Genomic DNA, 15,291 nt, shown 5'->3' with positions numbered 1-15,291 from the left:
ATGGGTCTCATTGTACCAGGGGTCTCACTGCACCAGGGGTCTCACTGTACCAGGGGGTCTCACTGCACCAAGGGTGTTCCCATCACAGAGGGTCGCTGCTCCTGGAGTATTGAACCATATGGATTGTTCCTATTACATAGGTTCACTGCACACAGGGGCTCTCTGCACCAGGCGTATCAATGCACCAGGGTCTCACTGGACCAGGGGTCTCACTGCACCAGGAGGTCTCTCTGCACCAAGGAGCTTCCCATCACAGAGGCTGGCTGCTCCAGGGGTCTCACAGCACCAGGGGTCTCACTGCACCAAGGAGCTTCCCATCACAGAGGCTGGCGGCTCCAGGGGTCTACCTGTACCAGGGGCCTCAATGCACCAGGGGTCTCACTGTACACATGGGTATCACTGCACCAGGGGTCTCACTGCCACAGGGGTCTCGCTGCACCAGGGTTCTCACTGTACCAGGGGGTCTTGCTGCACCAAGGGTGTTCCTATCGCAGAGGGTTACTGCTCCTGGGGTCTTGCACCACCTAGGTTCTTTCTTCCTGTTACATGGGCTCACTGCACCCATGGGCTCTCTGTACCAGGGGTTTCAATGCACCAGCGGTCTCACTGAACCAGAGGTCTCACGGCACCAGGAGGTCTCTCTGCACCAATGATCTTCCCATCACAGAGGCTGGCTGCTACTGTGGTCTTGCAGCACCTGGGGTCTCCCTATTACACAAGCTCAGGGTCCAACTGTACCAGGAGGTTTTGCTGCACCAAAGGTCTTCCTATCACAGGCTCGCTGCTCCGGGGGTCTTGCAGTACCTGGGTTCTTCCTATTATGCTGGCCTACTGCATCCAGGGGCTCACTGCCCTGGGGTATCGATGCACCAGGGGTCGCACTGCACCAGGGGTCGCACTGCACCAGGGGGTCTCACTGCACCAATGGTGTTCCCATCACAGAGGTTGGCTGCTCCAGTGGTCGCACTGCACCAGGGGTCTCACTGTACCAGGGGTCTCACAGTACAAATGGGTCTCACTGCACCATGGGTCTCACTGCCCCAGGGGGTCTCGCTGCACCAAGGAGCTTCCCATCACAGAGGGTGGCTGCTCCAGGGGTCTCACTGTACCAGGGGACTCAATGCACCAGGGGTCTCACTGAACCAGGGGTCTCAATGCACCAGGGGTCTCACTGTACCAGGGGTCTCAATGCACCAGGAGTCTCACTGTACCAGGGGACTCAATGCACCAGGGGTCTCACTGTACCAGGGGACTCATTGCACCAGGGGGATCCTCTGGGTTCTACCGAAGAGGAAGGATTGGATCCAGTCCAGGGCGGCTTCTTGTATCCCTGCGATGTACAGTCTGGCTGTGAGAGGTCTAGAAGGATGAGGGCTGCGGTGTGTCCCTGGTTCAATAGCGTGCAGATGTTGTCAGTGGCGGAGAGGAGGCCTCGTGCAGTGGTTTCTGCCGAATCCAGACTGGGAGGTGTCTAGGATGGAGTTCTCTTCTATGAAGGTGGTCAGCTGGGTGTTTACAAGTCTCTCGGTGACTTTGGCCGCAAAGGGGAGGAGAGAGATGGGCCGGTAGATTTTCAGGTCCGTTGGGTCGGCTGATGGTTTCTTGAGGAGGGGTTTTACCTCCGCGCGCTTCCAGTCGTCTGGGCAGGACGTTTGGAAAGGGGTTTTTGAACTGTACCGAATGTGGTGGATAAGCTGAAATGAGAGAAGGCCTGGGTAAGGATGTTTCTTCCTGAGATAAAATATATATGGGTCAGGCGTATAGAAAGGGGGCCTGTGGTGTACAGGGGAGAGCAGAGGCTTATGTTGTTCTTTCATGGCAAGCGTTAGGATGGGCTTGTGGTTCCTGTAGTCGGATGCAGGTGGAGTAGAGTGGGAAAAAGTAGAGCGTTAAGGTGTCAAGGTTTCATAAACAGTAAACTAATGTGTGTTGCAATTAAGAGAATCAACCTGTGTGTGGAAGCCACAGCTCCTTTCTCTCTCTCCCCCGGTCCAGATGCCTCAGACGCCGGAGCAGACACTAAGGTGCCATCGGACGAAGCTGCCAACAAAGGCTCAGATGATAATGATGAGGAGGACGTGATTGTCGTCGTAGTGTCAAATGATTACGGAGATGGTAATAACGACGGAAATGACGTCAATGGCTCAGATGGTGATCATGATGACGACAGTGGGACCTTCAAGAAAGGTGAGCTGGTGATGTCATCAACGACCAGAGAAACCCATGCAAGCGTAGAAAGGTGACCTTGTGGTACAAGAACAGCCAGGTTTGATGGCTTAGGGCCATGACTCTAACCTGGGCCAGCTTAAAGGGTTACACAGTAGCGAGTGACTGCTGATCAGGACCACATGCTGGCTGCTGATGTGCGCTGTGAAGCTACTCTCAGGGTGGTCCAGGCACATACTCAAAGAAGGGATGATCAGCATCTGTGGAGTGCAAGGACTCCCAACCGGAAGCGTGTGTGGGGTTGAGTTGTGATAACATACGCCAAAGCACTGTGACTTTGAGTTACATTTACTCCTGAGATTAACCTGGCACCAAGTTGTGGACCTCTGAAGTAGTGCCTGAGTAATGGAATGAGGGGGTAACAGTAATTACATTTACTGATCTATTCAGAGAGGTTTGGGTGGTGTTGACTCCTGGAGAGAACACTTTCCTCCAGGCTAACTTGAAGGGTGACTCTTGTTGAGGTACACACGCCTATAATGACCAGAAAGTGTTATTTATTTTGTGTTAAATCATGGTGTAGACCTGAACTCCTGAGAGGATCTATGTGTACCAGTCACTTGTGGGTTATACTAGCTGGTGCTGTTGCATTATGCTGGGCTCATTGTGCCACTGGATTCAAGCTAGCCGGGCTGAAGAGGGGTGAAACCCCGAAACCGGTCCTATGATGCTTGCTTCCGGTCCAGGGAGGACCTGGCCTGGCAGTTCAGGCTAGACTATTCCCATGAGGCACAGGGTCAATACTGAATAGCCAATGGCCAGGTCTAAACTGGGGTGGTGTGGTGAGCAAAAGAATGATGGATTTAACCCAGATCTCTTGACTGGGGGTGAATGTTTTGATTTGTTCTGCATTCCGTCCATCAATTGTGTGTCTTTTGCTTGCATTATTCATGGCATGCAGTAATGCCACTGCACAGCATGGGTCGCGGGGAACGTGAGTGTAAATGCTGACATGTAGTAGTGCCCTTGAAGAGCGCTGGTCATGTGGGAGATCTGTTGATATGTAGTGGTGTCACTGGAGAGCACTGGTAGCGTGGTGTGTGGAAGTACCTATAGACTTGTTGTTTGTCCACTGGAGAGCACTGGTAGCCTGGTGTGTGGGAGTACCTATAGACATGTTGTTTATCCACTGGAGAGCACTGGTAGCGTGGTGTGTGGGAGTACCTGTTGACATGTAGTAGTGCTACTGAAGAGCAGTGGTTGCGTGGTGTGTGGGAGTACCTGTTGACATGTAGTAGTGCTACTGAAGAGCAGTGGTTGCGTGGTGTATGGGAGTACCTATAGACATGTAGTAGTGCTACTGGAGGGCAGTGGTTGCGTGGTGTGTGGGAGTACCTATAGACATGTAGTAGTGCTACTGGAGGGCAGTGGTTGCGTGGTGTGTGGGAGTACCTGTTGACATGTAGTAGTGCCACTGGAGAGCACTGGTAGCGTGGTGTGTCGGAGTACCTATAGACATGTTGTGTATCCACTGGAGAGCACTGGTAGCGTGGTGTGTGGGAGTACCTGTTGACATGTAGTAGTGCTACTGAAGAGCAGTGGTTGCGTGGTGTGTGGGAGTACCTGTTGACATGTAGTAGTGCTACTGGAGGGCAGTGGTTGCGTGGTGTGTGGGAGTACCTATAGACATGTAGTAGTGCTACTGGAGGGCAGTGGTTGCGTGGTGTGTGGGAGTACCTATAGACATGTAGTAGTGCTACTGGAGGGCAGTGGTTGCGTGGTGTGTGGGAGTACCTGTTGACATGTAGTAGTGCCACTGGAGAGCACTGGTAGCGTGGTGTGTCGGAGTACCTATAGACATGTTGTTTATCCACTGGAGAGCACTGGTAGCGTGGTGTGTGGGAGTACCTGTTGACATGTAGTAGTGCTACTGAAGGGAAGTGGTTGCGTGGTGTGTGGGAGTACCTATAGACATGTAGTGGTGCTACTGGAGGGCAGTGGTTGCGTGGTGTGTGGGAGTACCTATAGACATGTAGTAGTGCTACTGGAGGGCAGTGGTTGCGTGGTGTGTGGGAGTACCTGTTGACATGTAGTAGTGCCACTGGAGAGCACTGGTAGCGTGGTGTGTCGGAGTACCTATAGACATGTTGTTTATCCACTGGAGAGCACTGGTAGCGTGGTGTGTGGGAGTACCTGTTGACATGTAGTAGTGCTACTGAAGGGAAGTGGTTGCGTGGTGTGTGGGAGTACCTATAGACATGTAGTGGTGCTACTGGAGGGCAGTGGTTGCGTGGTGTGTGGGAGTACCTGTTGACATGTAGTAGTGCTACTGGGGGTCAGTGGTTGCGTGGTGTGTGGGAGTACCTGTTGACATGTAGTAGTGCTACTGGAGGGCAGTGGTTGCGTGGTGTGTGGGAGTACCTATAGACATGTAGTAGTGCTACTCGAGAGCAGTGGTAGCGTGGTGTGTGGGAGTACCTATAGACATGTTGTTTATCCACTGGAGAGCAGTGGTAGCGTGGTGTGTGGGAGTACCTGTTGACATGTTGTTTATCCACTGGAGAGCACTGGTAGCGTGGGATGTGGGAGTACCTATAGACATGTAGTAGTGCCACTGGAGGGCAGTGGTTGCGTGGTGTGTGGGAGTACCTATAGACATGTAGTAGTGCTACTGGAGGGCAGTGGTTGCGTGGTGTGTGGGAGTACCTGTTGACATGTAGTAGTGCCACTGGAGAGCACTGGTAGCGTGGTGTGTGGGAGTACCTATAGACATGTAGTAGTGCCACTGGAGGGCAGTGGTTGCGTGGTGTGTGGGAGTACCTATAGACATGTAGTAGTGCCACTGGAGGGCAGTGGTTGCGTGGTGTGTGGGAGTACCTATAGACATGTAGTAGTGCTACTGGAGGGCAGTGGTTGCGTGGTGTGTGGGAGTACCTATAGACATGTAGTAGTGCTACTGGAGGGCAGTGGTTGCGTGGTGTGTGGGAGTACCTATAGACATGTAGTAGTGCTACTGGAGAGCACTGGTAGCGTCGTGTGTGGGAGTACCTGTTGACATGTAGTAGTGCCACTGGAGAGCAGTGGTAGCGTAGTGTGTGGGAGTACCTGTTGACATGTAGTAGTGCCACTGGAGAGCAGTGGTAGCGTAGTGTGTGGGAGTACTTGTGGCAGAAACGAATAGACAAGCTGAGCTAGCCGCTCACTACACGTGCACATGAGCTGCACGCTGCTCCTCTCGGGGGAGAGGGGGTGCTCATGCCTGTCCACGTCCAGACCTTCTCCACAGACAGGTGATATCTTCGCAAGTCACGTGTCGGTGCCACGTTCGAGCCTCCCACACTATGCGCGCTAGTTGAAGCTCCCCCCAACAGATCTTTGATTCTCACTGCTAAGGAGTAGCGCTAGGCGATATATCCTGGCAAAAAAAAAAGGCAGGTGTGCCCCTCACTAGCTCCTTTTCCGATTTAAGACCCCCCTGCCTTTCCTGCAGCTTAATTTAGCCAATCCTGTCTCATAATGTGGTCCTCTATTGCTGCATAATTGCAAAGGTCATGAATTTAAGTGCCCTTTACTATAAACCCCATACCTGACTGCGAAAGTATTTCTTTCACAATCGAGGTATCACATGGGCGCGTAATTGGAACCGTGTGGATTTAGCCACACTCTGCACTTCCCTTGCAGCCTCACCTCCCAACCTTGTAGGCCTCTCCCCCTCCTCCCAAGCCGTCACCATCAACAACTGGCTCTCTACTGCGTGTGATCGAGTGGCCCCTCTCAGACGCGTCAGAACCCGACGCGCACATGACGCCAATAGATGGTTCTACACTGAGCTTAAAAAACAAAAAACTCACATTACGGCAGGCGGAGCGTGCTTGGAGACGCGGATACTGTCCTGTACTAAAACTACAGTACACTACCCTTCTCCAGGAATATAAAAGAGCCATCCTTCACGCTAAGTCTGAATATTTTTCCTCCAAGGTCCTCCTTGCCGAAAATAAACCTAAGGAAATCTTCACCATAGTCCATGAACTACCCTCTTCGGATAGAGTTACCCCCAAACCAGTTCCTTCTCAATCCCTCTGCGACTCTCTCAATGACTATTTAATTGAGAAAATTATAACTATTAAGTCCAATATCCCCTTGCCCTCCCCCTCCTTTCAATGTCCCAACCCCCTTTTAACCCTTCTCTTCTAGATCAACTCCCTCTGATCTCTAAAGAAACCTTTCTTACTTTGCTTGCTAAAGTTAAATCAGGGTCTCCTTCTAACATCCGTCCTGCCCACATATTGAGAGAGATCTTTTCTGCCTGCCCCTTGCCCCCCTCAACCTTCCTTAATGAATCCCTTATGCAGGGCACTGTCCCTGACCTGCATAAATCCGCTACAATAATTCCTATCCTTAAAAAGCCAGGTGCTGACCCTACTTCTCTCTCCAACTACCGCCCTATTTCCCTTCTCCCTTTCTTGGGAAAGATCCTAGAATGTCATGTCACCAAAGCCCTTAGCACCTTCATTGAGGAAAGTTGCTTCTTAGCCCCCAACCAGATTGGCTTTCGTCCATCTCATTCCACCGAATCGGTTGTTCTTTGCGTTCTGGACGCGCTTAGAGGGGGCGCGGATGTGAACCTGCCCCAGGCGCTGGTTCTCCTTGATTTGTCCACCGCCTTCGACACGGTCGACCATTTTATTCTTCTCGACCGTGTCGGAGGCGCCGGCATCAGGGGACCCGCCCTGGCTTGGCTTACCTCCTTCCTGGGGAATCGTACTCAGGCTGTCCAGCGAGCAGATTTCTCGGCGCCTATACGTAATGTCAACTGCGGGGTACCATAGGGCTCTTCCCTTTCCCCCCTTCTTTTTAATTTCTACATTCTCCCTCTTATCTCTGCATTGCAGCAGATGGAGGTCACGGTATTTAATTATGCCGATGATCTCCAGCTGATGTTCACCCTCTCTCCCTCCCCGGCTTCTATTCACAACTTTCAAACTACAATGATCTTCATCAGTGACTGGATGAACTGCAACCACCTCAAGTTAAACCTCGATAAGACCGAACTGGTACACACGGGTGGTAAATCCAGTCCCTGGACCCCTCTCTTTTGGCCCCCCTCCCTTGGTACCCCTCCTTCACCTTCCCCTTCTGTTAAAACGCTAGGGATCAAAGTCAATAGCGATCTCACAATGCATTCCCAGATCAGCACTGTGGTCTCATCATGTTTTCTGACACTTCGCACAATATGTAAGATCTCTCGTTTTTTTTTCCTTTCCAGCTCTTAAATGCATTCTCCTGGCCATGGTCATGTCGCGACTTGACTATGGCAACATTCTGTACACCGGCGCCCCAGCATACGACCTTCGACGCCTTCAACTCCTTCAAAACCACGCAGCTCGTTGCATTTACAAACCTCCCAAATCTTACCACGTTACCCCTCTGTTAAAAACCTTGCACTGGCTCCCCATCCGTGAGCACGCATTCTTCAAGATGGGCTGCATGACCTTCCAGGCTCTAGCAGGCACTGCACCAGCTTTTATCAACTCCAAAATCACAGCATCCCAATAGAGACCTGCGCTCCTCCACCCAATTTTTACTTTCTGTCCCACGTTCTAGAAAGAAGAAATCAGGGGGCTTGAAGTTCTCTAACTTGGCTCCGACCTTCTGGAATACTCTCCCATTCACCATTAGGTCCACTCCCACTTATCTTGACTTTCGCAAAGCCCTTAAGACTCTCCTTTTTTCACGAGCTTTCTCGCCCTAGCTGACCACTCCCTCTCACTCGGGTCTGTGTCCTTAGCGCCAAGAAACCGCACGGTGATCGAGCGCTTTATAAGTCTCTTCAACTAACTTCAACTTCATGTTTGCACCTTTTCTGGTATTTTAGTACATCGCCCCCCAGGCCCTCTCGGACAATTTTGTAAGGATCTGCTCGATATTGTAGCCAACTTTGCCAGTCCCCTACCCAATTTCACACTATTGGGAGATTTTAATATGCAATTTGACGACACTCAACTTACTACCACGTTAGAACTGGTTGATGGGTTGGCGGCCTTTCAGCTTAATCAAAAAGTGGTTGGCCCGACATATTCTAAAAACCATCTGCTGGACCCCATATTTTCTAACATCCAGAATCTTCTTGTTGCTAAGCCTATTCCACTGCCCTGGTAGGACCATTTTTCTACTCCCATTTACCCGGGCTTCGCAGAACACTACTACACCTGCGGAGAGGACCAAAGAGCTGACCCGCACATGGTCTAAACTCCCGTTGGAATCATGGGTAACCACACCAATATCTCACCAAAATCCAATTATTGCAAATGACAATCTCAATAAATGGCTCGAGTCTTCACTCAACACTGTTTTCCCCCAAAAAGTGACGTATATAAAAATAGGAGCCAATAAAAACCCCTGGTATTCCCCTAAACTGCGGGAGCTCAAACAAGCATGTAAACGATTGCAAGAAGAGGAGAAAGGACTTTTTAGCAACCAACAAAGCTAAATATAGGGAATCCATAAAACTTTATAAAACAGAGCTAAAATCTGCCCAAGCTTGATAGTACCAAGATAAAATTACATCGGCTGCAAATTCTCCTCGTGAAATCTTTCACATTGCAAAATCGCTCCTGACTCCCCCCGCTCCCCTCCCTATCTCTGATAATGCCCAACTTCAGTGTAACCAAATTGCAGAGTTCTTTTCTGCTAAAATACAAAACATTTTGTATATCCTTCCCTCAGACAATAGCCCAACAAATGGTATTACCAACAGACACAATAAATGAACAGGATCTTTTGGGGGTATTCCCCCCTGGACCTAACCTCTTTTCAAAGGATTCTGAGATATTTAAAATCTGGTACCCCACAGATCCCGTCCCCCTATTATCCTAAATAAGATCGCTGAGACGGTATCGCCAGTTATACTGGATTTGATCAATACCTCCCTCCTGCGGGAATTGTGCCCTCGCTATGAAAACAGGCCATGGTCAAAGCACTACTAACAAAAACAACTTGGACTCAGAGAAGTGGGTGAATTATTGACCCATATCTCTGCTGCCGTGAATAAGTAAAATAGCTGAGAAACACGTGAATTCCGCTCTTTCTGCATTCCTGGAAAATAACAACTGTCTCCATCCCACACAGACAGGATTTAGATCACAGCAGGGTAAGGAGACTGCACTCCTGTCTGTAGTAGAGGCATCAAGAAAAATCCAGGATGGCGGAGGCTGCACTTATTCTGTTAGACCTCAGCGCAGCCTTCGACACAGTGAATCATTCACTGATGATTCAAAGACTCAGGGATATGGGAGTGACTGGAATAGCGCTGAAATGGCTGCAGTCCTTCCTGGTAAATAGATTTTTTTTACAGTCTTTGAAGATGAAATAGTTTCAAAACACTTGCCCCTTACATGCGTGGTCCCCCAGGGATCTGCCCTGAGACCCACTCTATTTAATATTTACATGAGCTCTGGCAGAAATAGTAACTCCGTTTGGGATAGAACTTGTTACCTATGCCGACGACACCCAGTTGGTCGTCTCCATCAATAAACAGGATAACTCTGGTCCTGGCATAGTGTCTTGCCTCGAGAAGGTTTCTAGATGGAATCGGTATTGCCCAACTGCCATCTCAATATTATTAGAATTGGGGGTCTCTGGTTGGCACTGGTAGGTACTTGTAACAAGCAGGGACCCTCTCCTCCAGTCAGGGCAAGAGAATTATTCTCTCAAAAAAAACCCTGCTCACCCTCTAGGAGGCGTGGCGTGAGCAGTCAAGGATTATTTCATAGGCGAAATAAGTTAAGCAGTTTTAATCATACAGAGTAATCAAGGGACAACACCACAAATGGACACCACACTAGTATTATATCAAAAATAGTTAATCTTTATATAGAGACTTAGCACAAGACCCAATAACGACAACAATGCCCACAATACTGTTTAGCAATCAAGTGTTCTTTAAAAATGCGTAATTTCTAGTTCTGTGCGCTTCACACCCTCTGTCCGACTCTCACGGAGATGGAAAGAATGTCTAACAGAGACAAACGGGCGCAGCGGACGCTTCGGTCCGACGCGTACACCACTGTGGTGCGAGTCGTTCACAGTACCTTAATTGTTGTGTTCGGCACGGACAATGCGCTGTAAAACAGAAGGTAATCCAGAAGCATTGTCGCCCCTTTTATGGTGCGAGCCCCGGCGTAGAGCGGGTGGGCCGCGTGGAGTGAGGTGGACGGTCCTGGATGCGATACGTTCACTTTACGAAGCGGCGTACGAGCCGTACTGCGGGATCCGCAGCAGCAGTCTTGGCTGCGGTGAGGGGCGGACGTACAGAGCGTACTCCCCTTTCCGATGCGATCAGCAGCTTCGAACTTCGGCGTCAGGGTGCAAGTCATACCAACCAGGATGACTCGAAGCGGCAAAGCGTTTGTACGTGGCGGAGTCGGCCAGTCATGGTGCGATCTACAGATCGTAGGACACGTTGATTGAAGCGGACAGTCGGGGTACGATGCGTTGCTGGACACGATTTGATGGTACAAGGCTTCCACAGCTCCTGGCCTCGGCAAATGCTAAAAACAGCGTTTCTAGCGGCGGATTGCGAGGCGGATGAAGTCCACTGGTCCTGGGATTTCGTTCAGGGGGCAAGCTCACTCACAAGCCCTTGGAGATCTTTATGCACAAGTTGAAGCAAAGTCTTTGTAGTCTTTTTCTCCTCTCCTTCAGCAGCAAGGCAACCACTGCAGGCCAATCCCCCAGGTCAGGGACAGTACTCCTCCTTACAGCTTTCCCAGTTCCTTCTCCTCAGGCAGAGGTTTCTTCTTGTCAAGCAGGATCTAATTTCTTGGGAGCAGGGTCCCAATACTTATACCCCTAATCTTTTGTTCTCTGAGGTCAGGGGGCCTTTGCCTAGTCCAGTCCAGTTCTTGAGCACTTTGTTGACATGACTCTTAGACTTTTCTTTCAATGTGCAGGGCAGAGACATCAGACGCTCCACAGAAGGTGGAGCCAGCATTGTGGTGGAAAGGAACAGGCCTATTCAGAACCCAGATGTACTCCTGCCACCCATCTGGATGTAAATCTCTCTATTCATCACTGGGCTGCCCCAGTCTGTCTCCTGGAATTGCCCAGCCCTGTCACTCACAGAAACCAGACAGCAGATACACATCCTAGCAGAAGCGGGCTGAAATGGTTAGGCAAGCAAATACCTACTTTCTAAAAGTGGTATTTGCAAACACAGAATATTAAAATAAACTTTACTAAAAGATGTATTTTATTATTCTGAGTCAGGCATACTAAACTCGAATTTCTACCATGTTCTCCGAGTCTGTTAGGATCATAGAATGTAACAATTCTAACAGCCCAGTCTGGCCTATGAGAACAGGTAGCCGTGCAATAGTGAAAAACGAAAATGGCTGTAATTCACTATTAGGACATGCCACACACATCAGGGCTTGTCCTACCCTATACTTACAATGCACCCTGCCCTTGGGCCTACCATAGGGGTGACTGATATGAAGTTAAGGGAAGGTTTAGGGACTGGCTAGTGGGTGCACTTGCCCAGTCAGCATGACAGTACCAGACTGCACGCAAGCTCTGCAATGGCAGACCTTAGACACATTTTACAAGGCTGCTTCTGTGGGTGGCACAACCAGCGCTGCAAGCCCACAAGCAGCATTTGGATTTACAAGCACTGAGCACGTCTGGTGCACTGTACTGGGGTCTGACAGTAAACCAAATAAGCTAATCATGGAATCCAATCAACATATACATTTATACAGGGAGCACTGGCACTGTGGCACTGATTGGCAGTGGCACAGTGCTCGGAGCAGCTTACACCAGCAAAACACATGAGGCACAGTAACAAAAAGTGGAAGGGAGACCCACGCCAAGGTGCCAGGTCTAACAAATATGTATTGCTATATGGCTCGATTCTAGATGACCAGGTTTAACAATCGCTGGACTCTGCACAATCGCATCACGGCTCCACCAGCTGTTCGTCTCTGTCCTCAAATCCCAGGCACTCCGCACAGAGGCATCCACTGGAGAGATCACCCCTCTGGCAGGGAGTGATGTTGGGGAAGCATCAGTATGGGGGATACCCTCTGCAAAGGAAGATTGACCCCAGCCACTAAGCTAGTCTGTCGCCATAAAGTTGAGGCGACCTTGAAGACATAAGGTGGTGATTACTGATTTGTTTATGGTCCCAGAGGCTTCTATGCAAAGGGGTTGATTGTCGCCATCTTGGGTCTAGGCTGTGGCTTCTAAATGTTCATAGTGTAACACGTACTTTGTGTTTATTTCAGGTCCTGGTGGCTCATCAGGAGTAAAAGGCCACCAAAGTGCACAGTGAAAGCATGAGCTTGGAATTCCAGCATCCGAGGCACGACATACAGGTACAGCGCATCACCTGGGTTACAGGGACAGGTACAGCACATCGCCTGGGTTAGAGGGACAAGTACAGCGCATCACATGGGTTACAGGGATAGGTACAGCACATCCCCTGGGCTACAAGAACTGGTGCAGTGCATCACCTGGGTGACACGAACAGGTACAGCACATCACCTGAGTTTCAGGGACAGGTGCAGAGCATCACCAGGGTTACAGGGACAGGTACAGTGCATCACCTGGGTTACAGTGACAGGTACAGTGCATCACCTGGGTTACAGTGACAGGTACAGCACATCACCTGGGTTACAAGAACAGGTACAGCACATCACCTGGGTTACAGGGACAGGTACAGCACATCACATGGGTTACAGTGACAGGTACAGCTCATCGCCTGGGTTACAGGGACAGGTACAGCGCATCACCTGGGTTACAGTGACAGGTACAGCGCATCACCTGGGTTACAGTGACAGGTACAGCACATCACCTGGGTTACAAGAACAGGTACAGCACATCACCTGGGTTACAGGGACAGGTACAGCACATCACATGGGTTACAGTGACAGGTACAGCTCATCACCGGGGTTACAGGGACAGATACAGCACATCACCTGGATTACAGGGACAGGTACAGCACATCACATGGGTTACAGTGACAGGTACAGCTCATCGCCTGGGTTACAGGGACAGGTACAGCGCATCACCTGGGTGACTGGAACAGGTACAGCACATCACCTGAGTTTCAGGGACAGGTACAGCGCATCACATGGGGGACAGGCACAGCGCATGACATGGGTTCATGGACAGATACAGTGCATCACCTGGGTTAAAGGGACAGGTACAGCTCATCACCAGGTTTACAGGGACAGGTACAGCACATCACATGGGTTACAGTGACAGGTACAGCTCATCACCAGGGTTACAGGGACAGGTACAGCACATCACCAGGTTTACAGGGACAGGTACAGCACATCACATGGGTTACAGTGACAGGTACAGCTCATCACCAGGGTTACAGGGACAGGTACAGCTCATCACCAGGTTTACAGGGACAGGTACAGCACATCACATGGGTTACAGTGACAGGTACAGCTCATCGCCTGGGTTAAAGGGACAGGTACAGTGCATCACCTGGGCTACATGGACAGGTACAGTGCATCACCTGGGTGACTGGAACAGGTACAGCACATCACCTGAGTTTCAGGGACAGGTACAGCGCATCACATGGGGGACAGGCACAGCGCATGACATGGGTTCATGGACAGATACAGTGCATCACCTGGGTTAAAGGGACAAGTACAATGTACCACTTGGGTTGAAGGGACATATACAGAACATCACCTGGATTAAAGTGACAGGTACAGCGCATCACCTGGGTTAAAGGGACAGATACAGCGCATCACCTGGGTTCCAGGTTCCAGAAGTGTGCAGCATGAAGTGATGTTAGAAAGGGAGACAGAAGAATAACATGTCCCTCGTTCACTAGAATTGCCTAATGTTGGACTGGCCCTGCATAATGATGCACTGGGCACTCATTGGCTGCATACTGTTGCACTGGGTGCTCATTGGCTGCATACTGTTGCACTGGGTGCTCATTTGGATGCCTGCTGTTGCACTGGGCACTCATTGGCTGCCTGCTGTTGCAAGGGCTGTTCATTGGCTGCCTTCTCTTGTGCTGATTTCCCATTGACTGCATGCTGTTACGCTGACTATTCCTCAGGGGTCGTAAGGATTTGGTTCTTCCCCAGGTTCACATGTTTTTGTACATCCGGGGCAGCATCAAAGTCCATGGGGTTGCGCGGGAAAAACCACCACAACGCCATGAGCGCAAAGTAAGGCGACGCAGCATAATGCCCCATGAGTAAACACGTAGGAAAACTTGAAGCATAGTGCACACTGCTTGTGGGCTGTGAGGGTGGTGGGAGTCTGTCCTATTGGTGGGGTTGGATTGCACCACTCTAATGTAACAACATGCCTCCCCCCTGCAGGAGCCCGCGACTGACCCTCATGCTGCGGTGACCAGCAACAGACCTACAGATGAGGTGGGAGTGCACCCTACAGACTTATCCCACCAACTGAAGACAGCCAAGGTACTCTGCCGGGCGAGTCCAGCGATGGCCCTGCAAGGGATCACACCTCAGGCTGCGCATTGCGGAGGCCAACCCTTCGACGCGTGGTGGTGACGCGCTCCCACAAACATGGCTCCACCTCATTACCAAGGACACATACTATGGGCTGCTTTCTTCTCCCTACCAATCAACAAACTGCTTGTGTGTTAAGCATGTGTGTAAGCAATGAGAAATAAACTATTTAAAACTAAACCGAGAATTAATCGACTCTCAATGGAAGTTCGAGCAATATTGATCGGCGTACACAGCACTTACCGTGAGGCACACACACGCGCTCTGATTCTCACTCTCTGCTTTCAGCGATGGCTCCTCCATTGGAGCGGAGGAACATCGTCCCACTTACGAACCCCACAAAGCCGCAGAGATAAAAAAATAAAATGGTGATTGATTACCATTTTATTTTGTCGCCTTGTCCTGAACCGAGTCTCAGGGTGGAGCGAGGCCTGCTGAGTGAGCAGGGAGGAGTGGTGGGCCGAGGGCTGTCTTTGTGCTTGTTTACAGTGCGCATGTCTCTTTGGCCGGCCGTCTTGCGATGGCCAGCCAGACATGCACACTTTATAGTGTTTTAAGACAGCTAGGTTGGGAGCAAGTGCAGGCATCCAGTGCTCTCAGCAGTGATGAGGGAGGCCAC

At 50.5% G+C, this 15,291-nt stretch overlaps 1 protein-coding gene across 1 annotated transcript in view; it reads left to right on the top strand.

Annotated features, from left to right (window-relative positions):
- The window catches only part of LOC144752963 (uncharacterized), a 51,769-nt gene extending 39,207 nt beyond the window's left edge, over positions 1–12,562 (top strand). The window contains exons 5-6 of the mRNA XM_078640769.1: positions 1,996–2,187; positions 12,450–12,562. Of these exons, the coding sequence (XP_078496895.1) occupies positions 1,996–2,187; positions 12,450–12,496 (239 nt within the window). The 3' untranslated portion in view covers positions 12,497–12,562. The remainder of the gene's footprint in view (positions 1–1,995; positions 2,188–12,449) is intronic.
- Positions 12,563–15,291: the final 2,729 nt, after the last annotated feature.

Source organism: Lissotriton helveticus, chromosome 5_1 (assembly GCF_964261635.1).
Source record: "Lissotriton helveticus chromosome 5_1, aLisHel1.1, whole genome shotgun sequence".
Lineage (NCBI taxonomy): Eukaryota > Metazoa > Chordata > Amphibia > Caudata > Salamandridae > Lissotriton > Lissotriton helveticus.
The sequence above is the reverse complement of the archived record's forward strand: the minus strand, read 5'-3'. Positions and strand labels throughout refer to the sequence as shown.